Source organism: Thermobia domestica, chromosome 10, assembly GCF_964235325.1.
Source record: "Thermobia domestica chromosome 10, izTheDome1.hap1.1, whole genome shotgun sequence".
In the NCBI taxonomy this organism is placed as follows: Eukaryota; Metazoa; Arthropoda; class Insecta; order Zygentoma; family Lepismatidae; genus Thermobia; species Thermobia domestica.
The window spans coordinates 203,872,651-203,900,321 of record NC_137463.1 but is presented as its reverse complement, the minus strand read 5'-3'; the positions used below and the strand labels follow the sequence as shown (position 1 = coordinate 203,900,321).

General features: G+C 34.3%; 1 protein-coding gene across 5 annotated transcripts in view; it reads left to right on the top strand.

The window, feature by feature from the left end:
• LOC145662942 (tolloid-like protein 1) overlaps positions 1 to 27,671 on the top strand; it is a 964,318-nt gene that overhangs the window by 890,848 nt on the left and 45,799 nt on the right. For all 5 annotated transcript variants that reach the window (XR_014127127.1, XM_081728975.1, XM_081728973.1 and 2 more), the window contains 3 exons: positions 19,965 to 20,176; positions 23,886 to 24,093; positions 25,567 to 25,775. Coding sequence is in view for 4 of the 5 variants with exons in the window: in XM_081728975.1 (XP_081585101.1) it covers positions 19,965 to 20,176; positions 23,886 to 24,093; positions 25,567 to 25,775 (629 nt within the window). In the remaining variant the exon portion in view is untranslated. The remainder of the gene's footprint in view (positions 1 to 19,964; positions 20,177 to 23,885; positions 24,094 to 25,566; positions 25,776 to 27,671) is intronic.

Sequence of the window (27,671 nt, the reverse complement as noted above, 5' to 3'; positions counted from 1 at the left end):
ATAAAGGGTTAGAAGAATTTTAAAAAATCAGCATTTTCGTCAGATCAGTAAGCATGGAGCAGTGGCAATTGCACACTATTTTGATTTCTCAAGCAGAAATTCAAAGTGCTCTGAATATTTTTTTTACTGTAGAATCAGCTACAACCAAATTTAGTTCGTGCCCCATGCAATGGGCTAAAAACCACTGGAATCACATTAGTTTCCTCTATTGAACTTTCAATATCTGCATGAATTACAAAAAATTGGGAAGAAAGTTTGTTGTAGCTCTTAAATGTCTGCCAATAAAGAAGGTCGTGCTGGCGTGCAAAATGAAACTATTCAGGGGCTCTTATTCGTTGTGGCTGCTACTCGAAACGAAACCTTTAGATTCCACATCCAGCTCTGCTCAAAAACAAACAAAAATTCACAGAAATAGTACCAGGTATTGAACCTGTACAGGAATGGGAATTCTTATCTCGCTTTTAAATCATGACATTTCATTGCATCTGGCACTTGTACGCAACTGGGAAGGATTTTGACATGTACGAAAATGGGAACGTACTCAAGTGGGAAGACACCATTTTTTGTTGTTCTTAACAGTATGTATAAAAAATATGCCTATCAGAACAAGATTCAAAATAATATTTAAAAATACTTTTCTGTATTATATTCTAATTATATTTATCTCTTCCAATTATCTTCGCGACCTCCATGAAAGCTTCTTGCAATCCCTAGGTTGATAAACTCTGGCCTAGAGAGACCCATGGATGGTCTACTCAACCGACTTCTTGAATAGATTGATTGACTGAGATTGTCGCATGTTGGGTGGAAGATCATTCCATGCACGGACAGTGGAAGCAAAGAATGATTTCTAGTAATATTTAGAGGAGAAGTGAAAAGAGTTTATTTACACCTGATCTTGTATCGTGATCGTGATGAGCATTTAATGTTTGCAATCGTTGAAATAAGTAAGAGGGTTGTTAAAAGCGCAAAATCTTAGAGAAGTGTGAGTCGATGCAGATAACGTCTATCGGAAAGTTTCATTAGTCCCAGCTGTTTGATCGTTTAAGATTATAAGCAAACCGTATACAGGCGTTTTGGATACGTTATAAACAGTTCTTCATTTAAGTCTGATAGAGTTACATCATAATATTCGAGGTGAGGAAATATTAGAGATTTTACAAGGAGTGATTTTGTGTCAATGGTTAGAATTTTCTTTAGTCTGGTGAGTGAATGAAAAGACCAGAACGCTTTCTTACGCACAACGTTGAACGGGGTTTCCACTCAAAATATGGATCAATTGTTATCCCGAGATTTGTGATGGTTTCAGAAAATGTAATAATTGTTCCATGTATCTGTACTGCAGACATATTCGAACGGCGAATATTGATTGAAACATCTGGTTAAAATGATTCCTTCTTTAATGGAGAAATTCCCTCTACAGAAATTCCTTCTTTAGTGCAGAAATTCCCTTCTTACATCTTAGGCAAGATGGGAGTAGGCAAGATGGGAACTTCCATCTTGCCTAAAATGGTGGGCATTCTTATCTTGGAGATATCAGCGGCTGATAAATCGTTAGGCGAGATGGGATTAGGCAAGATGGGATGGAATCACTAAATGAGCATTTTTTCTGAAACAAACACTGAAACTGGGGATTAATGAACAACATATTTTTAATTCCACACATGCTATTAATTTTTTTTAACAAAAGAGAGACTGACCAAAGCTTAAAACTTTAGTTTATTTTAAATTATAATTTGTAACTGTTTCGGATATCTAGCATATCCTTCTTCAGACACGATCGAAATTAATGAAAATACAGACATATATATAAATGTTGTTATAACAGAGTTTAAATTAAGGAATTTAAACTCTGTTATAACAACATTTATATATATGTCTGTATTTTCATTAATTTCGATCGTGTCTGAAGAAGGATATGCTAGATATCCGAAACAGTCACAAATTATAATTTAAAATAAAGTAAAGTTTTAAGCTTTGGTCAGTGTCTCTTTTGTTAAAACAATTAATCCAAAGCCATGAATAGTCTTACTATGCTATTAAATGTATGTTATTAACACAGTAAATATTAAAAGGATATGCTATGAAATTTAAAGAAATACGCAATTGCAATATTAATTGCTTTCAATTGCAATTAAAATGCAATAACTGTAGCTTTTTTAACTTCACGGGAAGACAAATAACCAATACGTACTCACACAACTACAAATATATGGCACCATTTTTTTCTATGAACCAGTAATGCATACAAAAACTTTACATTTCCAAATTAAACTATATACATTAAAGAGTCACTTCTAAAAGGTGGGGAGCAACTGCCCCCTAATCAGCTTTATGAGCAAAGATTTTGGTGTTGTAGCTTACAGATTTGAAAATGTCAGCAAACAGCACTCAAACATTGTTCTTGAAAAATATAGAAAAATCATTATTTACTATTTACCACTTTTCTGAGGATGTAAGCAGTCGGAGAGGGTTAGACTATTATTGCACTAACCCCTCATTTCTAGCGAACAATTTCCAATACAAATTTCACATTTAACTTTAACTAAGAGTAAAATAGACGGTCTATGCTACACACTATACAGAGCTCTGTAAATCTGTATCAATATGTACCCAAGAAAACTAAGTGTACCTCATCACATTCCAAGAAAAGAATTGCCATTGCACACCTTATATATATATATATATATATATATATATATATATATATATATATATATATATATATATATATATATATAGAGAGAGAGAGAGAGAGAGAGAGAGAGAGAGAGAAATAATCCTTTGAAATTTATACGTGAAGGGTTATATAATTAGACTATTGCAAACACCATCTAACCCAATAAAAGAAAGTTAAATCTAATCTATACTGAAAAAAATTGTAATTAAATTGCCAAACATCGATGTAAAATCATTTACCATTTATTTTGTAAGTTAACATTTCCTTAGTTTAAATTATAAAATTTTCTCTTTTTTACAAATTTATAAGAAAGTATATTGATATTTTTATTGATAAAACTGTAATTTTACATCATTTCACAGAAATTTTACTTTATAGGTGAAAAGTGATTTACATAGAGGAGTGGCAAACAGATTGCCACCGTTTTTGTAAATTTACCTATAAAATTTTTTACAGTGTAAAATCTAGGGTATCAGTCAATAAACCGTACCTAATCAAATTGCTCATAGACTGGCAAGAGAAAATTCAGATCCTTTCTTTAATATTGATTAAAAGCTAAATCATCTGTCATAACATAAAAATCACAGAAATTCGAAAGAAAGAAGATTTGCATTGAAAATTCAAAGAGTAGTGTTGATTGCATAAATTTATATTACACTCCAAGCAATTTATATTATTCAACTAGTCATTTGCACAGAACTATAACGAATACACTGTACCTTATTCATGAATAATGAGAAAATAATTTTACTTTATTATCACACTACTTAAAGTTTTAATGTAATATAATTTTTCAAGGTAATCCTTTCGTTAACATTCAAAAGGATTTCGAATTTCTATATTGGAAACTTCGAAAGACTATTTTGCTAAATTAAATTACACCAGCTTTCTTTGGCGTTATTTAATAATCAACTGAATTAACGAAAATTTAAATACACAAATGAATTCAGTTTCAATCGATACGTAGCGTATAATTTAGCTTGATGAAATTCAAATAAATTGATTCCTGTTGATACAGAACTAAAACTGAAACAAGAAGAGCGACTCTTTATCAGCCGATAGGAGTTTCGCCAAGTACTGTTGCCAGTACATAAATATGAACCTAAAAGTAAGTTAGTTACAACAGTAAATAAATATAATTTAGTTTAAAATGATCCAGACATCATAACTCTGACGAACTTTAGAAAGAGGAAAATATAAGTATTTTTAATAATGGTATCCTAACACACATTTTGATTTACTTTCTGTTCATGTGTTCAGATCGTTTGGAAATTGATTTAATCAAAAATTTGATAAACCATTCCAGCTGAGGCACAAGGTCAAATTGTTTTGAAATGAATCAATCTTGAAAATAGCGCACACTTGTATGCAGTACACACCTCTCTTCCAGTAATACGTGACACTTTTCAGTAAATGAATAGTTTTGGGCATCATTACGTTTGATCTATGCCTTATCAAAATTCAACTTACCTGATTAATATGACTTGTGTTGTTCATTGCGAAAGTCTCTCGGTCAGGTCAGGTCTTTTAACTCATGTTATTGTTAATGAACATTAGTCTATTAGGTGTATCTACTCATCTAAATTTTCTTATTGGAAGTACTTCGCCTTCACAGAGTAATAATACATTACTGTTTGTGAAAGTAGCAAAACCAAGAAAGACGTGGTGAGTAAAATAAAACTTTTACAACAGATTCGTTACATGAGTATACAAAATAGATTACAGTTTCAAAACTGTACGGTATATCTAACCGGTGGATACATCAGTACGATTTGAAACTTTTGTGTGTTAGACCCTTTATAGGTCATAACATCGCACTAAACAAATGTTGCACATATTCCTGAAGGGGCTGCCACACTGCTTATATGCGAGTTCACAACACATCAACACTATGAAATGTGAACAAAGTGCCGACCAAACATATCCCACAAATATTCAATGAATGATACGTCATGTGACATTGCATGATAAGCAAGCTGAGGTACCCACGATCCTAGAAGAAGGCTTCCAAATTTCAGGAAACATGTATTCATGTATTGTCCTGGAAAAATACGCATCTGAAGGTGTAGGAAGGTAGAGTAATACATCTTCCTGTAAACTTCCGCTGATAAGGTTGTTTTCAATGCTTAGCAGTCGCGATTCCATGCTATACAAAATGGCGTATTACACCATCATACCTTCTGTTCGGCCGCCGACGTTCAACAATGCATGTTGGAGCATGATAGCACCTTATGTGTATGCGTCCATCATTACTGAAAGGTTGAAACAGGACTCGCCCAAAAACACAACCGTCTGCAAGTCAGGACGCTAAAAAATTTTAAAAAACAGTGTTGTGGATCCATTGTAGCCTGAAATGTTTGCGGTTTTGGGTCAAGGGAAGCCGACCCGAAGGGATCTGTACCGCTAGCCTAGTGCTCAGCAGATGCCATCAAACTATGGATGCAGACAGATCCACATAGTTATCATGTTCCAGCGCCGAGCTAACACTGTTGACGACGCTATATGGTTCATCTCAGCCACTCGGACACGACATCTGTCATCTCATGGTGTAGTAATCACATTACGCAGCTCATTGAGCAATCGTCGGAACTCTAGATATTCGAACGTAAAATGACTACGGAAGCAAAATGGACCCCATTTGATTTTTATATATATTGTACGTAAACTAGACGAAAATGAGCAATAATCTGAAGGAGTTTTGACATTCCGACTTCCCAAGCTCGAGATACACAGTTCTGCTCTGACCAGCCGGTAGCAGTTCCCGATGCACGATGTCGCGAGCAGTCCACCAAACACACAGTGGAACTTTCTGCTGCATTACTGGTTTCAGCTGCTTTGGAACCGGTTCATGGGATCTTAACCAATGATGACGAGGCCGTGGAGCTTCGTACAGGACTCACTTCTCATCACATGTCAACATCCTGTCCAGAAATGGCTCCTTCCTCAGACGAGACAGCAAAGAAAAACAGTTGTCTGCTCGCGTAGCCTTCTGGCCCGGAGTCAAATCATGTGGGACCCATAGACCCAACTTGTAGTGCTTCCCAAGTTGATGGAGATGCTCCGAATGGTTTCTCCATTCACATCGAAAGTTAGCCCTAGTTCCTTACATGTCTGTTCACTGTTCGCCTCAATTGCTACACATCTTCATTTTTTGTACATGTGTTGGTCTTCCGGCACCTGGTGCGTCTTTCGTGAGTGTTTCGTCACCGTCCTTAAACTTGCTAAACCATCCTTGCACTGTCTGCGTAATCATGTCATTCCCACGAAAGGCCTGGCATATCTTCCGCCCCGCTGCAGTGGCGTTTGGCCCAAGTTTGAACTCGTACAGCATACATGCCCTTACTATGACACTCTGTGGAGGTTCCATATACACTCTGTCCTTACACAAATTCACGTTGTAACTGAACTGCTACAACCAGGTAGACTGTTGGATATACCCACACCAACAACTGACCTTCGTCTTATTTTCATTCGCATTTAACTCACGGTGTGAGGTCCAATTGAACACAGACTTCCACAAAAAGCGACAGAACTTTCTTGGTTACCTTTATATATCTCACAGGACAAAATATGTTTCGTATAGAGAATATCGTGTTTTTTCATATACTGTAGATACATAGCGTCTATATTAAAATTTAAGTTTTAATATCTCGAGTTACGGAAGTCGGAATGTCAAAACTCCTTTAGATTCGTGTTCCTCGTGATCTACTTTACAAAATATATAAAATTCAGGTGGGGTCCAGTTTGCCTCCGTGGTCACTTTATGTTCTAATATCTCGAGTTCCGACATTCGGAATGTCAAAATTCTTTCAGATTCGTGTTCCTCGTGTTCTACTTTACAAAGTATATGAAAATCAGGTGGGGTCCAGTTTGCTTCCCTGCAGCGAAAAGTACATTGAAAGTGTCATCAAAGAAATAACTAAAAAAAAAAAAAAAGTGCGAAGGATCCCATGTCAGTATTTGTAACACACAAGTTCACATCAGTACTTACGGTTTAGAAGCCCCCACTTTTCTGATTTTAAAATATGGCAACCCTAATTTAGCTGTGACTTGTACAACCGTCGAACTACCCCTTTCGCACAGTGCTGCACATATTACCATAATAGTCTTGGAGCAAATAAAAAAAAAAGTTAAAACACACATGGATATTATGACAATATGGCCTTGTGTCCATCTTGAATAAAGAAACACACAGCTTTCTTACAAGGCTGGCTAGAATATTTATTATAAAAAATAAACTAGAAAAGTAACGGTTTCGGAAGTATAGCACTTCCTTCCCCAGACTACACTCTACAACTGAAAACAGAAATAAAATTATATACAATAAAGAAAGAAGATTCTCTTAAGGAAAGGAGAGTAGTTTCTTTTAAAAGCACTACCTCCCCTCCGGCGGCGAGCGTAACTGCCTTTCACCAGGCAAAATTGATGAGTAACAACATAACAAACAACTATAAACTGATTATAGCCGGAAATAGCTTTCTAACAATAAAATTCGTGAAAACAAGACCTTGGAAACACCTGCTTGAAATAAAGAGCTAAACAAAATCAAAAAATTATAAAGCTTATGACCTTATAAAAGCATTAACAAAATGCAGAAAACCATAAGTAAATAATGAAAATATAAAAATAAGTAAATAACTAACTAAATAAATAAAGATATATAAAAGAATACATAAAACAAATAAACATTATAGTGTCCTTGTATTTTACCCCTCTTCTTTCTTCGTTCTTCCTTTTTCAAAATGTCCTCCCACTCTTCATTAATACTATAACCACTATTCCAGTTCATAGCTTTATCGGCTACCTCTTTTATCCTCTTAGCTTCTTTCCACTTCCTAACCAGTTGTCTCCACTCATACTCCACTACCGTTGCTCCTTCCCAGTTCACTTCATGGCCGGTTTCACTGACGTGCTTGAAAATAGCATTAGTGTCTGTCTTCAATCTGACATCATCTTTATGTTGCTTTAAACGTTCTTGCATCCTCTTCTTGGTTTCCCCTACATACACCATATCGCACATCCCACACGGCACTTCATATATAACCCCCCTTTTACACGAATCCGCTGACGCTCTCATCTTCTTTTTTCTAATGATATTCAGTATCTTCATTCCGCCCTTCCTGTAAGTCTCAATACCTTCTCTCCTTAGAATTCTTCTGATCTAATTGATTTTTAGCATAAAGTGAAGATGACAATATTGTTTAGCGACAGGCAAAACTTTCCCACCCCTTCTTGTCATATTTTGGGTTCAGTGAAGGTCAAGGTCAGAGCTCAATTTACCACGCAATGTCTGCAATCCTCTACCTATAGTGAAAGTGGAGCCGCTAAGCAACACAAACTGTAAATACCTATTGCATTCTTTGTAACATTTTTCACGGGCACACCACTTCAACGTTTGGCTTCATTCCAATTATCGTTTAACGAAAGTCAATAATTATTAAAGAATTGCAATTAATCGGCCCCAGCCCGGCCCGACCTGAAGAGAAATCAGTGTCGGCCCACCCAAGCCCGGCCCGGCCCAAAGAAATAACAGAGTTGGCCCGTACAGGTATCTACTAGTAACTAGGATTAAGTAATATAGCATACAGCTAACGTTCATTTTTGGATATAGATTTTAAGTACTAGTAAATTAATTTTCTTGCGTAAATTCTGAATCTAAAGGCGAAGAGACAATTTTAACAACCGGTTCGAGCGAACCGGCACGAGCCGCTGGAATATATAATTTCGTTACACTCTTGTAACTACGTAGTCAACATAACCTTTTATAGTATCTCACATTTCAAAATTAATCGTGAATCACGTCACTAATATTTCAATAAAACAACCACACATCAATAGAACAGAACATGTCAATCAACCACAAAATTAAACAAACATAAAAGAACAGATAGAAACAAGCAAAACTATATTGGAACGCAAACTTGCTTTCTTTTATATTTCTAAGCTCTAATGTTGTTCTCTATCGTCTTCTTACGTCACGACATTCGTTTCGGGTTCCTCCTACTTTTCTTCTTTTAATCTTCTTGAGTATTCTGGTGTCACAGATATTCCTTTCATATTTTCCTCATTTCGTCCTTTCCGCATGCCCATCCTCGGGCCTTTAATTTTCTTCTATTTTTCAGTTTCCTCGTTATCATCTTCTTTTATGACATTCAAATCAACCATATTATCAGTCATCGCCTCATATTCGACTTCACTTCCTCCGATTCTTTTGTTTCATGCATGCCCTTTCTTCTCAGTTCTCTTCTCCATTCTGATTAATAATTTAGACTTAGTCACTGACTTGTGCTAATATTCTGTCACAGTGTTTCTTATTCTCCCTAGAGATCTCTTCAAACTGTTCATCAATATAACAAAATATTTTACTTATCATCCACAAATCGCATTGCAGTTTGTTACACAAATCTCAGAAATTCAATAAAACGAAAATGAAGAAACTGCGATTTTTTGTATTGAAATGAGCTATTTTTGTGGCAAAACGCAACATATCATTAACTTTCCTTAGTGGCAAATGATTCTCTTCTTTCAACCTCACATATTGTTAAAGTTCAGTGGTTTCCTCGAAAATCCGACGTTTCCCTTTAGGTGTTTTTTTAATGTTTTCCCTATCAAAAACCAATCCACTGCTGACTATAAAACGTATTACTGGAGACTGGATCTAAAATTAACGACAGAAGGATGTTGTGCATTTTAACATTGTAAAACTGCATACTTTGCATTTGGAAATAAAGAGCCTCGATGAGCTTCTTAGATGCACGATCCCAGTTTCCTCTTTAGAAACTAAATCATTAGTAAAGAAACAGGAACATAGCTAGAAGTCTGCGGATATATATATATTTGCAACATTTCAATCCTCATTGGCAACATCTGTATCCGTACCTGCATTCCCAGATAATGAGATAATAAATAACACAACTAAGAACTGAAGCTTTCCTGGTATATTAATGAATATAGTTGTTCTCGCGGAATCAGCCAAGTGAATTCCACGTCGTCCAACGTTTCAAGAACTAACATCGTTTTCGACTTTAGGGTAAAGTATGAGAGACCAAAACCAACGAAGCTGGTAATTTGTTCATTTGTAACATTACAGAGGTTGTTCAGTCTACATTTGGCCAATTTCGACTTACCTAAAAATTTAGAAGAATCCAAGAAAGATTTAGAAGAATTCATCGTCCAACGTTTCGAGAACTTACATCATTGTTCTCGTCTTCAGGGTAAAGTATAAGAGACCAAAACCAGTGAAGCCATCATACGAAGATGTAGAGGGAAAGTTACCAACTTCGGTGGTTTTGGCCTCGTACTTTACCCTAAAGATGAGAACAATGTTGTCAGTTCTCGAAACGTTGAACAACCTGGCCGTGGAATTAACCTGGCTGATTGCCCAAAAACAACTATATTTAACACATCACTAGTTTGTTTTACTCAAAAATAGTTTCTAATGTAATAATTATACATATTCCCTTTATGTTCTGTTAATCTTATGATATGATATCAAAAAATGAAATGTAGACATTCAATACGATTTTTCCTTTTCGTAAGTCAACTATTCGAAATAAAATGGAATAAAATTCATGCAGAAACAACTGGTATATAAACCTCGTATTTAAGGTCTCCTCGAAAGTAGATTTATAACAAAAAGAATTGTCCAGTTAGTAGTACTGTATCTGACAGTTAATTTCAGAACAAAACTTTTTTAAATCTCTTTCTCTCATTACTTATAAGACATAAACGTCTTTTTTTAGAACACAAAATTGAAATGGAGATAAAATGTTCTTCAGAAACAAGCATAAGTCGCTCCAAACAAACTCACATACAATCATATTACCAGTTAATGCATACGCTTTGTAATACGTTTTTGTGAGCAAGGAAAAATCAAAGAAAATGCAGTTAAACAAAATTTTTCTTTGGTAATTATTTGCTTCCTCAAAGGAAAATACACTAATTTAAAATGTATATTCGCCTTTTAACAAATATCCCCAATTTTATCAGTAATCCGCAAAAAATCTGAAACTATGTCCGCAAAAAGCTATAATGTTGTGGATATAGTCCAGGAAAGATAGGGTTGAGAAAGGAACAAATTAGTAACAAGCTGAAAATTGATATGGAGTAGGGGAATGTGTCAGAAATAACATACTAAAAATTCCCTAAAATCCCACTGTAGCTTTTCCCGCTATTTTGAAAAATGGCCACCATCTGTAGACGACGACAAGGAATTTATGGAAATCGTCACCCTTTACATTTATTCCTCTAGTCACGGTCCTAATTATCACTAAGCCATGGATCATATTATGGCTGGAAAGCTTGAAAGACAGAAAATCTAAGTAAATAATATATATGCCTATCGTGCTAAATTTCTAGAAGAAGAGGAAGAAGAAAACAACTTTTTTTTATTAAAAAAGGTATATTTTCAGAAATCATGGGAAGTTTGCAACACTGATAATTATTGCACATCAACAAAACAACACCAACAGATGTCCTTGATATTTATCTCAAATATAGCTAACAATGACACAAATCGGTGCAACACAAGCTGATAAAAATGATAACCAATATTACTTCCTGACCTTTCTGTACAAAAGTGCATAAGGTGGCATTCACTTTCACGGCTCTAGTCAATCACCGGTTATTACATAGGACCAAGAGTTATATATCATTGGAAATCTTAAGAAACGTAAATTCGAACGAGGTAACATTTATACTAATCAATCCCAATCTGTGGAAGAAGCACAAAATCCAAAATTTCGGGACAAAACGTGATTTTCATATAAATTGTTTAAAATTTGCAACACTGACAATTACCATATTTAAAAAAAAAAACTCCACCGCCGTTTTCACTATCATAATTATTATTTTACTTTAAAAATGACGTACACTTGTCCCAATGGAGTAAGCTTTTATGACACATTATTTTACACCACGTAAATTTAGCACAAAAATTATTTATTGACAGTATTAGAAAGTAGCAAAAAATGGGAAGTCGCCTTTACATGAAAAACCCGTAATTCACACACTTAAAATTACTCTCAACTACAATAGTCATTTAAATGTAATTTTGTTTCTAAATGTCTTGTTTATAACTAGAATGTAATTTTCCTACTAGTATTCTTCAAATCAAACTTAATGTTTACATTAGACGTTAGTATACACTTTAAGAACATTTTTGTAACTAGCCCATTCAGACTTATTTTATTAGAAATCAATGAGATTATCATTATCTCGTTCATCTCCATGATCTTCAACATTTGGTTGAGCATTCATACATCCAATTCCTCGACACTAACATAAATTAGAGCACACAATTCCTTCTTTCCGACAACCGCACATACGTTCACAGCACTTTTTTTTAGTGTTACAGGATATTAAATACATGACATTACACGGAGGGGGTTCTTTGGTCATTCTTGCTGGTACAAGAATAGTTCGTAACGTTTACCAATCACATTCAGTCGCTAGCATATCATTGGGCAATACCTCGGCTCAAAAAAGGTACACTGTCAAAGAATGAATGGAAGATACCACTTTCAACGTACACACATAAACGGCTTTTGGATTTAATCATTGAAGATATAAGACACCTTCGCGTTCTGAATATGCGAACTCAATCCCACTTTCTGTACGATGTAACATGGATGGTACTCAAGTGGTTGAAGACACCAACTTGCCCGAATTAGAATGGATTCATGCAGCTGATGACAAGAAACAAGAGTAAGTACCGAACATTTAAGTAGTGATTCTACCTTTCATCAATCTTCAGCCAACAAGCATGGATGCCATATACTCGGTGCTTATGTTTCCCAGCAGAGAATGTGTAGGAAACAAGCCAAAAATATGCTTAGTCATGCTCAATCAACCTTTATAAGCTAAAGCATGTGGCATTGTAGTAGCATGTAGAAATTCCGGTAAATAACCGTCGGTAGTTGTTAGACTTGGGTGTTTCCACACATTAATATCATTTATGGGAGCAGTTGCATATATAATGAAAGGTAGTGACATTGAAGAATGTTGTCTTGTGTGTATGCAAGTAACTCCATTCCACAGATGATATCAGGCCATTCTTATGCTCATACACCATTGAGGAGTTTGTGTATCAATTGCGAGATGTTTGTATTAGACTAATCTCTGAAGAAGATATCGATGCTGATGTAGTTGTTCAACACTCAAATATAATCAAGATTGCAAATGACCTGAAGTTATTCATGGACGCTGCAGCAGAAAAAAAGCCGTATCTCTAAGTTATTTGCCCTGTACTTTCAGCTTGTAGAAATTATGCGTATTTTCATTCGTGCCGAAAGAACTGGAGACTGAAATCTTCATCTTCACTGATACGAGAAATGTTACCATACTTCTATGCAGCTGGGCATCTTTTGTATGCCAAATATGTACATCTATACTCACAAGAAATGTTGCGGTTGGAGGGTGAAATGGATGTTCGTATGTTCTAGCTATTTACACGAGACAGTTACTTCACTATTCGCAGGAAAGATATATTTTGGAGTGGTATATGGTCTGATATGACGATTGAGTAGGCTTTAATGAGAAAAGTGAAGAGCAGTGGTGGACTGACCCATTGAAGAGGCACGACTGAAAAGATAAGTCTAGTTTAGCTGGGTGTCCAGTACGCCAGCAGCGTGCCATTTACGAGAATGTCTTGAAAAATTATTAAGCAAAGATGGGCATGAAATCCACACTGGTCGGCATGTGCAACTGTACCAAAGCGATCAATCGCGTGATATATTACATGTGGAGAAATTCTTGCGTTGGTTTTGCCAGCATTCTCCATTCCCTTCATATCCGAAGCTCGCGTCCCTAAGCACTGGTATGGTAGGTAATGGAAAGGTCAACTGTGATAAAACTAAGGAAGTCGGATTGGCTGCTATGGAAGGATTGTTTGGACAGACTTTTGGAAATGTAAAACTTAAACAAAAAGATAGTCATTCCACTATTCGCAATGCACAATGCAGTGCGCATCCGTGATGAGGTACTAGCTGTAAACACCATGCTAATCTTCAACCGAATCATATGCGTAGTGAAGTCCGAAGAACTCCGATAGTATGTACTCACAAACTTTGGAACAAAACCAACAGTTATTTTTAATGGATATTGTACTGAAAACTACAAAAGCCGCTGAGCGAGAACGACGTGAGACAAAGATTCACTCAGCTTTGATGTTATTCACAAATGAAACCGTATTATCAACTAAAAAATATAAATTCTTGGATAATTTAAAAAATAAGGATTGTTTCACCCGTGAGTTGGTTCATTTGACACAAGCTGGAATTCAAACCCAGCAAGTAAGAAGTAACACTGACACACTTATAGCTAAAACTGCTGTAGCCATGTCTTTAAATCCTTGTAGGCACGTCATAGTAATTGGCGAGAATGTTGATATTTTAATCCTTTTGCTTGCGCAAGGTAATAATAAGTACGACATCACATTTCAAAAGCCAGGACGTGGACAAGAAGTGACAAAATAATTTAGTATTAAGAAGTTGCAAGATACATGTAAAAATGTGCTAACTGTTTTGCTCAGTTACCATGCTTTAACTGGAAGGGACATTATGGTTTGTATCGACAGAGAATGAAAAAGGCATTGCGATTACTTCAAAAACGGGAAGATTTATGCCGATCACCTGGAGTTTTCAACCATAATAATGCTAGTGTAAAATCTCTGATTGAAGCTGGCACATCATTTCTATTAACACTCTACGATTGTTCAGCAATAGTAACCTCATTGGATTAATTCCAGTATCATTCATACATCCGTGCAGTAAGTCGCTGCCCCATTCAGGCCGAAATACAATTAGCAACATTTCCACCCACCAGTGATGATGCGAAACATCATATCTTGAGAGCGTATCATCAGGTTCAATTGTGGCGTGGAAATAATATGCAATCGAATGAATATGGATGGAAGCATTAGGAGCTATTCTTGTACCAGCAAAAATGACCAAGGAACCCACTCCGTGTAATGTCATGTATTTAATATCCTGTAACTCTATAAAAAAAAAAAAAAAAAAAAAAAGGTCTGTGAACGTATGTGCGGTTGTCGGAAAGAAGGAATTGTGTGCTCTAATTTATGTTAGTGTCGAGGAATTGGATGTATGAATGCACAACCAAATGATGAAGACATGGAGATGAACGAGATAATGATAATCTCATTGATTTCTAATAAAATAAGTCTGAATGGGCTAGTTACAAAAATGTTCTTAACATGTATACTAACGTCTACATTAAGTTTGATTTGAAGAATACTAGTAGGAAAATTACATTCTAGTTAAAAACAAAATTACATTTAAATGACTATTGTATGATTTTAAGTGTGTGAATTACGACTTTTTCATGTAAAGACGACTACCAATTTTTGTTACTTTCTAATACTGTCAATAAATATTTTTTGTGCTAAATTTACGTGGTGTAAAACTAACTCCATTGGGACAAGTATACATCATTTTTAAAGTAAATTAATAATTATGATAGTGAAAACGGCGGTGGAGTTTTGTTAACATACGGTAATTGTCAGTGTTGCAAATTTTAGACAATTTATATGAAAATCACGTTTTGTCCCGAAATTTTGGGTTTTGCGCTTCTTCCACAGATTGGGATTGATTAGTATAAATGTTACCTCGTTCGAATTTACGTTTCTTAAGATTTCCAATGATATGTAACTCTTGGTTCTATGTAATAACAGAAGGTGACTCACTAGAGCCGTGAAAGTGAATGCCACCTTATGCACTTTTGTATATAAAGGTCAGGAAGTAATATTGGTTATCATTTTTATCAGCTTGTGTTGCACCGATTTGTGTCATTGTTAGCTATGTTTGAGATAAATATCAAGGACATCTGTTGGTGTTGTTTTGTTGATGTGCAATAATTGTCAGTGTTGCAAACTTCCCATGATTTCTGAAAATATACCTTTCTTAATAAAAAAAAAAGTTGTTTTCTTCTTCCTCTTCTAGAAATTTAGCATGATAGGCATATTTGTTATTTACTTTTGTCTTTCAAACTTTCCAGCCATATATGATCCACGGCATGGTGATAATTAGAATGGTGACTAGAGGAATAAATGCAAAGGGTGACGATTTCCATAAATTCCTTGTCGTCGTCTACAGATGGCGGCCATTTTTCAAAATAGCGGGAAAAGCTACAGTGGGATTTTAGGGAACTTTTAGTATGTTATTTCTGACACATTCCCCTACTTCCGTATCAATTTTAAGCTTGTTACTAATTTTTTCCTTTCTTGACAGAAAAACGAGCTATCTTTACTGGACTAATTTCTGGATACGTGCAGACCTCTAACCACAGGAGTATATGCTCCTCTGCTCTTCTGTCTTTTAACAATTGTTTCAAGCTTTGACAAATTACATTTAGTCGTTTCATAACATTGGCTAAGACATATGCTTTTCAGTACACCGTCTTGTTTTACATTGGAATTATAAAAGAAAGATAGAATTCTGTTCGGAACGTTTATAAAATATAAAAACGAACTGGAGTTAAGAATTGAACATTTGTGTGAAATGAAGTTATTTTTTTTATCATAATAATTGAAAGTTCATTTTGTACACTACGTTGTTTTAATTCTTCATTTCTTAATTGTGGGTTCGGCTCTTAATAAACAAAATATGTACGGACACATTCAAATCTAAGTTTAGACAATGTCCTAGAATCACAACGTTAGAATCTTTTATTTTCTAAATATTAGCCTACTGTCATTTCTTTTTCTATACTTTGTCTTCTATTATGTTACTTGTTTACTACATTGAAAATAGTTAATTTTAATTATTTTGTACCCACATAGTAATATACGTAACAACAATAATGATGATTACTTTTCTTAGGTGCCGAAAATGCGATACACACTTAAAAATTTCTTTCATAATTTGCAACGAAAATAGTAAGTTTTCTCTTAATTAGAAAAGCCGATACATATATGAAATATATATATATATATATATATATATATATATATATATATATATATGTGTGTGTGTGTGTGTGTGTGTGTGTGTGTGTGTGTGTGTGTGTGTGTGTGTGTGTGTGTGTGTGTGTGTGTAATTTTCACTTTGTAGCTCTAGTAGTACTAACCTAAGTATCACTTTCGTAGATCTTATTGTCTTTTTTTAAGCCTGGAAAAACTGTACTAAAACTTACATATTGAATATGCACTGCCCATAGGAATTCTTTATATATATCAAGTACAAGTATATTATGTACTCAATCTTCATTTTGTAAGCCTTCTAAAGTTTATTTTCCTCCTTTTTTAATACTCTCGGTCCTCTTATATGTTTTCTTTTTCTTTTTTCTTTTTTTTTTTCAATTTACTTTTTCACTCTAGTTACAGCTGTGGTAACGAAACACGAAACCCATTTCAGACTAACTTGGAGAATACTCTGCTCTGCTCTTTCTCCGATGTCTATCTAGTTTTCAGTTACATATTGACCGGTTGAGAGAGTAAACCGAGTTTCTGTCAGGGTAAAATTTCCCTCTCTGTTAGTCTATCTTTCCTCTAAAAGAGTCTTTAAAAAGAATTCCGTACCATATATATATATATATAGCCATGGCGATCATTAACCCATTCCCCATCTTCACTGAATTCCCAATTACGTATATCTACTGGGCGTTCGTTACTCCGTATGGGAATTCCTGTTATTGAATTTCAATGCTTGAGGTTTCCCCTCCGAGAACTGACTTTCATGTTTTTTCCCCTTTTTTTTAGGTATTCCCAGAACAACGAGAAAGAAAAAAATATATAAGCTACCGTCTCATCATCTTTAAACAAAATAATTAATATACTAATAGGAAACATTCTACGCTTAGTTCGTTAAACTCTTTTAATTAACTAATCAAAATACCTAGTATATTACTAATTGATACGCTGGGACGCATACTTTGTACATTACATCATCAGTTCGCAGTTCAAAACCGTTAAGTGCATATTAGTTGAAGAACGTCAATTGAGTGTTTGTTTATTGTTATGTATAAGCATCTCTATGTAGTTAGCCGCGCTATACAATAGCAATATTTGCCAATTTTCTTTTTATAGAAAGGACACAGCCACGATTTTAAACATGTTAACCCATCTGCCTTGGTTTCTTCAGGAGATGGGCCTTAGTATTATGCGTGGAACATACTTCGACCGTACTTTACGGATGGTCGGCATGTTGGATAGGAACACGCTAGCGACATGTACTTTCCAAAATTGGTCTCTACACGTGATTACTTTCCAAGTGAGATACCACACGGTGGGGGTTGTTATTTAAAATTTTGTAGTTACTCCCCGTAGCCCCCTTGAGCGCACCTCATGGGGGGTTCTCCATATCAGCATAATGTTGTCTTTTATGTCCCTTGAAGGTTACAAAAGTTTTCATGTTTCTATCTGCCTTTGTGTCTTCAGGAGACGGGGCTTAGTGTTATTCGTGAAACGGATTGTATAGTCATCCTGCAAGAGAAAGACCAAAATAATTATTGAGCTTCCTCGTCGCTATGTAGATAGCATACGTGTGGGAGACCGGGTTCGATTTCCAGCGGAAGCTCGTGTGGTTCGGATTGCACGTTAAAACTGCAGGTCCACGTTTCATATAGCCTCACTGCTGAAAAGAACACTAAACTCAAAAATCTAAATCTAAGAAGTGTTATTAGAAATAAATCTATACTATATTTTCTATCTTCTTTCACTTTCTATTAGTTTCAAAATGCTTTCATTTAATCACTAGTATTTCTTTTTCAAATACGAGTATTATAGCTAGTTAGTTAATTAGTTAACAAATCATGGAAAAACTTTAATAAAATGCAAATTATTTATTACTATGACATTGGACCATTTTAGTCTATTGTACGGCTGAGCTCCTTCGTGGCTAAGCGTTTAGCGTGGAAGACCCAAGTTTGATTCCCGGCGGGAGCTCATGTGGTTCGGATTCCACTTTAATCAGTAGGTCCACGTCTCATATAGCCTCACTGCTGAACGGGACGTTAAACTACAAATCAACTCAACTCAACTCTATTGTACGGCTTGTATTCATTGCAGAATGAGGCATATAACTCATTAATCATTTTTACAAGAACAATGAACTATTCTTCATGCAATACAGTGCTCATTTCCTTCAATAATGATCGAAGGACATCATCCCTCCTCCAAATCTATAATTCTCTCCCTCATAACCCTAAATTTACCATTATTCCCCAATTTACCATTATCCTCCTAAATTTATATTTCTCCCATCAAATTCACCATTCTGTTTCCCAAATGTACCTCCCCCCCCCCCCATTTACCATACGTCCACTTTGATTGTACCATTCTCAATGAAAAATTATGAACCTCCAAACAATCTCATGAACGTAACTTATGCCCTAAAACCCTCTTGCGGGCACCCTCTGATATTCAATAGCGTTCAAGTCAAGTCAGGGATATTCTTGAAGCTTATCTTGATGATCTTCCAATCACACTCTAATAGATCTAACTGTACATATTGACGCATTAACTTCTTTGAGTTGAGTTATTATCTGCATCAGAGGGTGCATCTGGTTACCTAAAATGTCCGTATAATTAAGGACAGTAATTCGTTCTTTGAGGCTAATTATAGAACGAAGAGATGTTATGAAATTGCAGGCCACATTATCATAGAACCAACCATGTTAACGGTAGAGAGTAGAAAGTCACGAACATATGTTTCGCTGGGAGTCCACCGTGTACTGTATACTGTTGTTGAAGACATGGAGAAAGATGCCTAATTTTTACAGCGTTACGCTAGCAATTTTCTACCACTTCTGGTATTAACATAAGGACAAGAACATAAATGGAACATATTCTTAACGCATCCTGAATCTATATAAAACAACGTTTTTTTTTTTTTTTTTTTTTTTTTTTTTGCTATCTTTTATCATTTTTGCTCTAATATCTGTCGACAGACGGGTGGATGGACAGTGTGATTCTATAAGACTTTCCATATTTTGAATATCACAATGTGGAAGTATAATAAAACATCGAATGATTTACTTTTAAATAATAGAATATTATCAATTTCTTTAAACACAATAACATATCTGTTCTGACTTATTTTGCTTATCCATTTTAATCTTCATGTTTTATATTGTGCATTATGTTCATTATTTTCACAATCATTATGTACAAAAAAGTTCATTTCGATTTTTTTTGGCTCAGTGCTATTTTCCGCCTCTTCAAGAACAATCTCAATTATTAATATAAGCATTTTTTCATTTTATTATATTAGTCTTACGATCTTGACGTATCTTATTTTAGTGATATATGTTTGTCTTCCTTTCTTTGCAGGTGTAACCACGAATATTTGGATGTATACGCTGAGATCGCTCAGTTTAACACCGCCGAGCTTATCAACTCCCCGTTCGGAGGGCGCTACTGCGGAAACATCCCTCCCAGGACACGAATATCACTTTACCAAGTCCTGGCCATTGGTTTCTACACAGATAAAAACGTTACCTCACCAGACCTCTTCGAAGGGAATTACTCATTCATTAGCGACGGTAAGTTCAATAAATGAAACGTAATGATATAAACTAGGCAGTTCTTTATACTATTATATATACATTACTGTGTTGTTTCTCACTTTGAATGAGACGAGTAGTATACTTTGTATTCACCTAAATCTTTACTAATAATAGATAAGATAGAGACATAATAGATTTTAAAAGAGACATTTGAATTGTCTGGTACTGATCCCAATAGTGGAAATATTTAGTTGCTCAGGAAGCAGATGGGTTCACAAAGTAAGTGCACCCCACTGTAAGTTTGATTCTTAAATCAGTTACAATGTTCAATCTTTCTATTTTCATCGAATTCGCATATATGATGTGAAGAAAATTAAGTTAATTTCTCTATTTCTCGTATAATATTTGAAACATAATTATCATATGTTGGTTTAAACTTTTACGTCGACTGTTTTCAAACAAATCATATGTGTGGGGTTTAATGTCGTGTTTATTAACTATTATTACGATAATTACATACTTTGTCGCCAGCATGATCAAGGAAACACGTAACATAAACTAATTAGAGTCTAGCGTCCACTCAAGAGAACTCTACGTTACGTGTTTCATTATACTTCCTGCAAAATAATAAACTATTCGTTAGAATGAAAGTGATTAAATAAACCGTATAATCCAAAATATATTGATTTATTTGGTGTAATTGTTGTAATAATTGCTCGTACAAAAGATGTAGTTACGCTTACACACAATTAGGATATCATAGATATGTAAGAATACTTCGTTTCTCCTTCAATATTGTTCACAGAGATTACATTTCAACTCTGTAGGATTTTCCAAATACTATGAAGCAAATTCATTATGGCTCTGCCTTGTTAATCTTTAATAATATAAACACATTTACAATTTTAGATCATTCTCTTACATATAAATCTGCCTCTTCACCGAATGATGGAAATGTTCTCGGATTTGATATCATGACATATGGTTTTGTAATGAACATTAATCATATTTCTGGATTTTATCGAGAACCTTCTGTTTTCCCTTAGTTTTTCTTTCACCAACCCTCTAATCTTCCTTGCATCTACCATCTGTATCTTTTAGTCTAAATAGCATAAACGTGGATGTTAAATTAAAAATTCTTAATTTAGGGAGGCATGTTTCATGTTTACAACTTTTCACAAAATATTTATGTATCACTTTACTTTTGTAACTATTGTTTACATTCTTATCTACAAACACTGTATCTAACATTGACAAAAATGAGTATTTTTAGTTCATTATATACATTTAATTCTTTGATAAATCTTTAAACGATGATCTACTAGAATATAAATACATCATTTTTGTTCATTGTGCTAGTTAGATCATGTAACCGGTACCTTTTACAACAACAACAACAAAAAATCATTTGTGTATTGTGTTAAGTACTATGTTCAGGCTTCATATTTCATTGTTGGCTACAAAATTACGTTTTATTCTTGTACTGTCACATTCAAAAGTTCATTTATTCATTCCTTATCTTTTTTTGTAAATAATAGATCATAGATCAGTACATAGGAATTGCCGTGTAATCTTGAGATATTTGAGTATAATTAGTGTTGTATTCATTTTACATAATATGAGTTAAATGTTCACTAACATCGTAATATCTGTTTGTTACAAGAAAACTTGAACAACTTTTTTTTTAAAAAAAAAATATTATTATGATTTTACAGAAATGAAATGAAATCTTTGAATTTTACGTCCCACGGTTATGCCGGTTAGGCTAAAGGAGACGGTGATTATGAGAAATGGATGAAATGGTGGAATGAAGAAAGTGGGAGGAAACGGGAGAACCCCGAGAAAACCCACGCACACGGTGTTTGTCCACCACAAAGTTCACTTGGCGGGGGCTGGGATCGAACCCGAGACCCCAAGCACCAGAGGTGAACGCTCTACCACTGAGCCACCGCGGCCCCCATATGATTTTACTGTTTCAAGTAATTCGGCAACTATTTAATAGGCAGGATAAATATTTAATCCTCATCATCGTATGAGAATACTATATCATATCTTATATAATTTACAAAATTCAGTGTTATTATTTGTAGTCTCTGAAATCTTCATTAAAAATTACAAAATTATATTTTAATATCGAGTGCCTAAAGTGAACTATTGAAAATAAGATGAAAATTTCAATATTTTAACGTGTCTGTTATCTAGACATATAAAAATAAAACTCTCATTTGTTGATTTGATTTATGATTTCTACTTGAGTCCAGTGATTGTTTTTTTCAAGAGAATAGTAGTACATATGTCTATCTTTCACTAAGTTGGAAATACAAGGAATTAATTTATGCTCATATTTTTTAATTATTTATTTTACATTTTTTTACATTTTTATATTATTTAGCACAGCAATAAATTAAAAGAAAAATTATTAATCTGTATCTGTGCGTCATATTTGTGAATTTAAGGATTTAAATATATCTCAATTAGTGCGATAGCTTTTGTTTAAGATGTATTATAGTATAATAACCAGAGGTTTAACTGAGATATGGAGCGAGATACAATATCAGTTTTATTTTTAAGAGCTGAAAGCATACCATCTTCAGAAATTGGCATGTCGGTATTGTAAGTATGACATACATGTATGTGTAAAGTGAACTGAAACGTATTACATATGCTGTTTTGTTGATTCATAACAAAAGTATATAAATAACGTTGTGACTTGAACTTATTGTGAATATAGTGAAATCATGAAATATAGAGAAACAGATAGAGTTTGAAAGAAAGCAGTGCATCGAATGGACTGTTGTGCAGCCTAACTTAGTAAGTAAAATATGCAGAGACAATCAGATGCATTTTCATCATTTGTTCTTAGGGAAAGAAATTAAAAACGCTGATTAAAGAATGAAGACATGTGCTGTTTATGGATATGTCATAGTTGAATCACATATGTCATATTAGTCTATTATGTCATAGTTACAAGTACCATTGTTGCCTTTTTAGAATGAAAATTTTGATCTGGAAAGTTCAAACGTTGCAATAGCTCCACATACTTATATTGAAGCTCAAAATCTTTAACACTTCCTGAAATCAATTCACATCATATGCCAAATCACTCAATTCACACTCATCATTTCTCATATAAATTTTGCAAAACATTATGATCGTCAGGAATTTGCTAATCAGAAGGATGTCATCTATCATATGGAGAATGACAAAATACACATTTCTTTACAGAGTCGACAAAAATTGACGTAGCTTATCTGGAATATCCCACATTATCTATTGTATTTACTAGATTTCTCGTGTTCAGATTATTATCAATTTAGGTCCTTACAGGATTCACTTAGTGGCAAATAGCATGGAAGTTATGAAAAGCACATGAAACAGAGACTAATGCCAAGATGCAATATGACATATTGTGGAAATATGGAATCAATACAGTTATCATACAGGTGGTAAGAAGCATTTGAACAAATAACACATATGTGCTTGAATAAATCTATGTACATGTATATTAACATTGTCTTTCAATTTAGTGTAACCAAGAATCGAACTTTTGTTACAGTTCAATACATTTTGATCACCAGTATGCCTAGGCAAATATATCTCCTCGTTTTTTCTCTACTTCGTACAATATATGTAAAATATGCCATTGTAAATTTCTTTATCTTCTTTATCTACTCATATTGACTAGACTAATCATGGTGATTATAAATGGCTTTATGAACTTTTATTCTCTTTTTTCCATTAACAGAGCGTTACGAGGTAGGAACCCCCGTGCCCCACACAACCTGCAACTTTACTATATTTGCCAAAGTTAAAAGGAACGGTAGCGTTGTGACTCCTACGTATCCAGGAGTGTATCCGAAGAACCTAGCGTGCAGTTATAAATTTCTTGGCGAGATGGGACAAAGAATACGACTCGAATTCCGAGACTTCGATCTTTTCTATGGTGGACCGCAGTAAGTGTTAACACTACTTGGTACATATAGAAGTTATAGTATATTTCTTTAAACCTTGAATCAAGCTAATCTTTTTAAATATATCTTTTAAAAAATAGCTCTAGCCTGTTGCGTAAGCTGGAACTTTCAAGAATTCCTACTCTGTTGCAAAATATTTTAATTCACGATAATTACTGAAACTTTGTCGTGTGATTAATACATCCATTTGTGCAAAGACTTTTTGTAATGAATTTAAAAGTACTATGTACTTGTCAATATTACTTACATTATATATATATATATATATATATATATATGAGAGATAGAGAGGTATAAAATACGATCAATTACTTTTTACCTAGAACTGACAAAACAACTAGAGCACAAATCCCTATTAATCTGCATTTTTGTAAGGTCCATTCATTATAAGTATTAGTACCTTTCGAATACAAAAATAAAATCTAAGAATTATAGATATTTAGGCTCAAGATCTTCATTAAAAATTTTAAAAAACTTCCAATAAATGAAGAATCTAGTGTATATATATATATATATATATATATATATATATATATATATATATATATATATATATATATATAGAGAGAGAGAGAGAGAGAGAGAGAGAGAGAGAGAGAGAGAGAGACAGACAGACAGACAGACAGACAGACAGAGACAGAGAGAAAGAGAGAGAGAGAGAGATTGAAAGAAACACTGAAACAAACTTCAAATAAGCAGATATTTACTGTCATATTAAAGAAATCTATTAAATCTGTATGTTCAATCACACAATAATTTGTATATTAGGTATGTTTTATAGTCATGCATGAAAGATTGTAATAAATTAACTCTAATTTAAGAAAAACAAAGGGGACGAAAATAAATTTGAAAATCTTTTGTACAAATTTCTCCCAGAAAAGTGCTATTTTATTATCGAATTCATGAATGTTTAAGATTCTGTGTAATGATATTAATAATGGACTGTACAAATAGTTTTAAATACTTGCCTACGTTAAATTTATTATTTTACACATTATGATTTGTGCAGTTTTTTCGTCGTGGAAATATATGCACGTAAATCAAATTGTAGTATTTGATTTATTATTTTTTTCTGTAACATTTAAGTCCACAATTTGCGAATTAATGTAAACCCTAACTGTAAAATAAGAAAGGAATATAAATGAGATCAGATTAAAATGTTTTCCCTCTTGTTTGTTGTATGACTAATACAGATATGCATTATAATTAAACTGTTTTTGGCCTCTCATCTGTGCTTCTGCTTTTATTGTAAACGCTTCTGAAGCTTTCAATGTTTTCATTGTCGGAGATGCAAGGAAATTTGTGATCGAAAGTGTTAATAATTCCGGCAATGTTAATAATTCATTTTCAGAGACATCAGTAGTAAAACTCAAAAGCATATATGAAACTAGAAACAAATTTAAAAAGGTTTACCTTGTTCCGAAATTTGACTTCAGATATCTATTTGCTTCATAGCTGTCCTTTCGACTACGTGAAGGTCTTCGATGGTTTGGACACCAACGCGCCTGTCATTGGAACGTATTGCGGCCAACAAAGGAACCTTGTTCTGTATTCAAGCGAAAACAACTTACTTCTTATTTTTGTAACGTTACAACGAACAGTTAACACGCAGAACAGAGGATTCTCCGGTATTTATGAATTCAACGAAAGTTTCGTTAAATTAGGTAAGTCTAGATTTTGATGGGTGTTTTTTTATTAGGTAGTCTGAATTTTTTTAGGGTGAATTCTTTTATTAAATAAGTGGACTTTTTTAAAGGTGAATTTCTCTAACATTGTTATTTCTCAACTTAATAATCTCTAAGCTACTGTTATTGATCTAGTGTGTCACGGTATAGTATTAAAAAACAAAATTTCAGAAGAGTATCACGAAAATTTTATTTTGACTACTTACTTCAAAGATCAACCAACATGTAACACAACAAATCAGTAGTTTAATGAAATATTTGAAATATACGTAGAGTTACTTTCCTGTACTTCAATATAATGTAAATGATGGCAGGTCATACTTTTGTGTATGTGTGGTTCAATACTATGCACAAAATTTCACTACTATTTCTCATGGGGTGCGGAATTTTCTGTATTGATTAATATCGTGACACAATTTTGGAGTTACTTAAATAAAGAAATAGCAAACGTTAGTTCAAAAAGACAGAAATATCAACAATGAGAACTGACGTTGCTAACCATACATTGCTTCACTAATAGTTACCACTTGGTTACTATAGTGCGTCCAGTAAGAGAACGTCTCTGACAGCTCGCAGTGTCAAGGTTTTTTTCGGTGCAACTGTAGTGGCAATTTAATTAATGGTATAAGACAGAGTGATTGTGGTTGGTAACACTGGTATCAAAGTAGGGGCTGCAATGTCCCACCGCATGTGGTAAGAAACGTCAGAGACCATCTCTTGTTGGCCGTGCTATACCATCTGTTGCGATCTGTAACGCAAGGAATAATTTTTGCATTTATGCATATACACAACATATGACATAGATTTAGTTACAGTATTAGTAACAAGCATGTGCTTCATAATCTAGATACGAAGACTATTAAGTCCTTTTGCTAGTAGGAGAGCCTTATTTCCCAACCCATTACCGTCTCCCATGAGAAACATTGGGTGCTTATTCAACATTGACAATGGTATCTTTTATTATTATTATTTAGTCTCGACAACAGGATGTTGAGAAGAAACATTAGGGTAGGTTACATTCAGAACATACAAAAATACCGTAAGAATAACCTGAAGTTATATTTATTGGATTAGATACATGAAAAACTATTTCTGTAAGGCATACTTCACATAAACCTATATTCACAATTGCTGAAAATATTCTTCTGTTTTCTTTAAACACCTTTATATTATTTAATTTCATACATGAGAAACTCTTCTCAGACCTTTTACGTCATATCACGTTGTTCAAAATAAATCTGTTCTGTTAATACATTTGCTTCTCAATATTCTTGTTATCAAATTTGCAATCAACACTTTAAACCAATGATGGCCAAATGGTGGTCTACGGGCTGGATGCAGCCCGCAAATGAAAATGGTACAAAATTTTGATTTGTTCCGCTTTTTTAACTCGGTGCCTAACAGAAAAATGTGTTGTTGCCATCATAATGTATCGTAATCGGGACTGGAGCCGCAGTGGCTCAGTGGTAGAGCATACATCTCTGGTGCTTGGGGTCCCGGGTTCAAACTCTGCTCCCGCCAAGTGAACTTTGTGGTAGACAAACAACGTATGCGTGGGTTTCCTCGGGGTTCTCCCGTTCCCTTCCACTTTCTTCATTCCACCATTTCATTCATCTCTCATTATCACCGTCTCCTTTAGCCTAGCCGCCATAACCATGGGACGTAAAACTCAAAAATTTCATTTCACTTCGTCATCAAGACTTAACTTTTAATTGTAAAAATATTGTATTTAATTTTAAGCTACCTAGACCATTCTGCAAAGTAAGGTCGTTCGTAGAGGACCGACTTTTAGAAAAGTTTAGATTTCGTACATTTACTTTCAAATGTTCAAAGGTTCATAGCTCAGGCCCTCATTACCTTAGACACATTAAACAA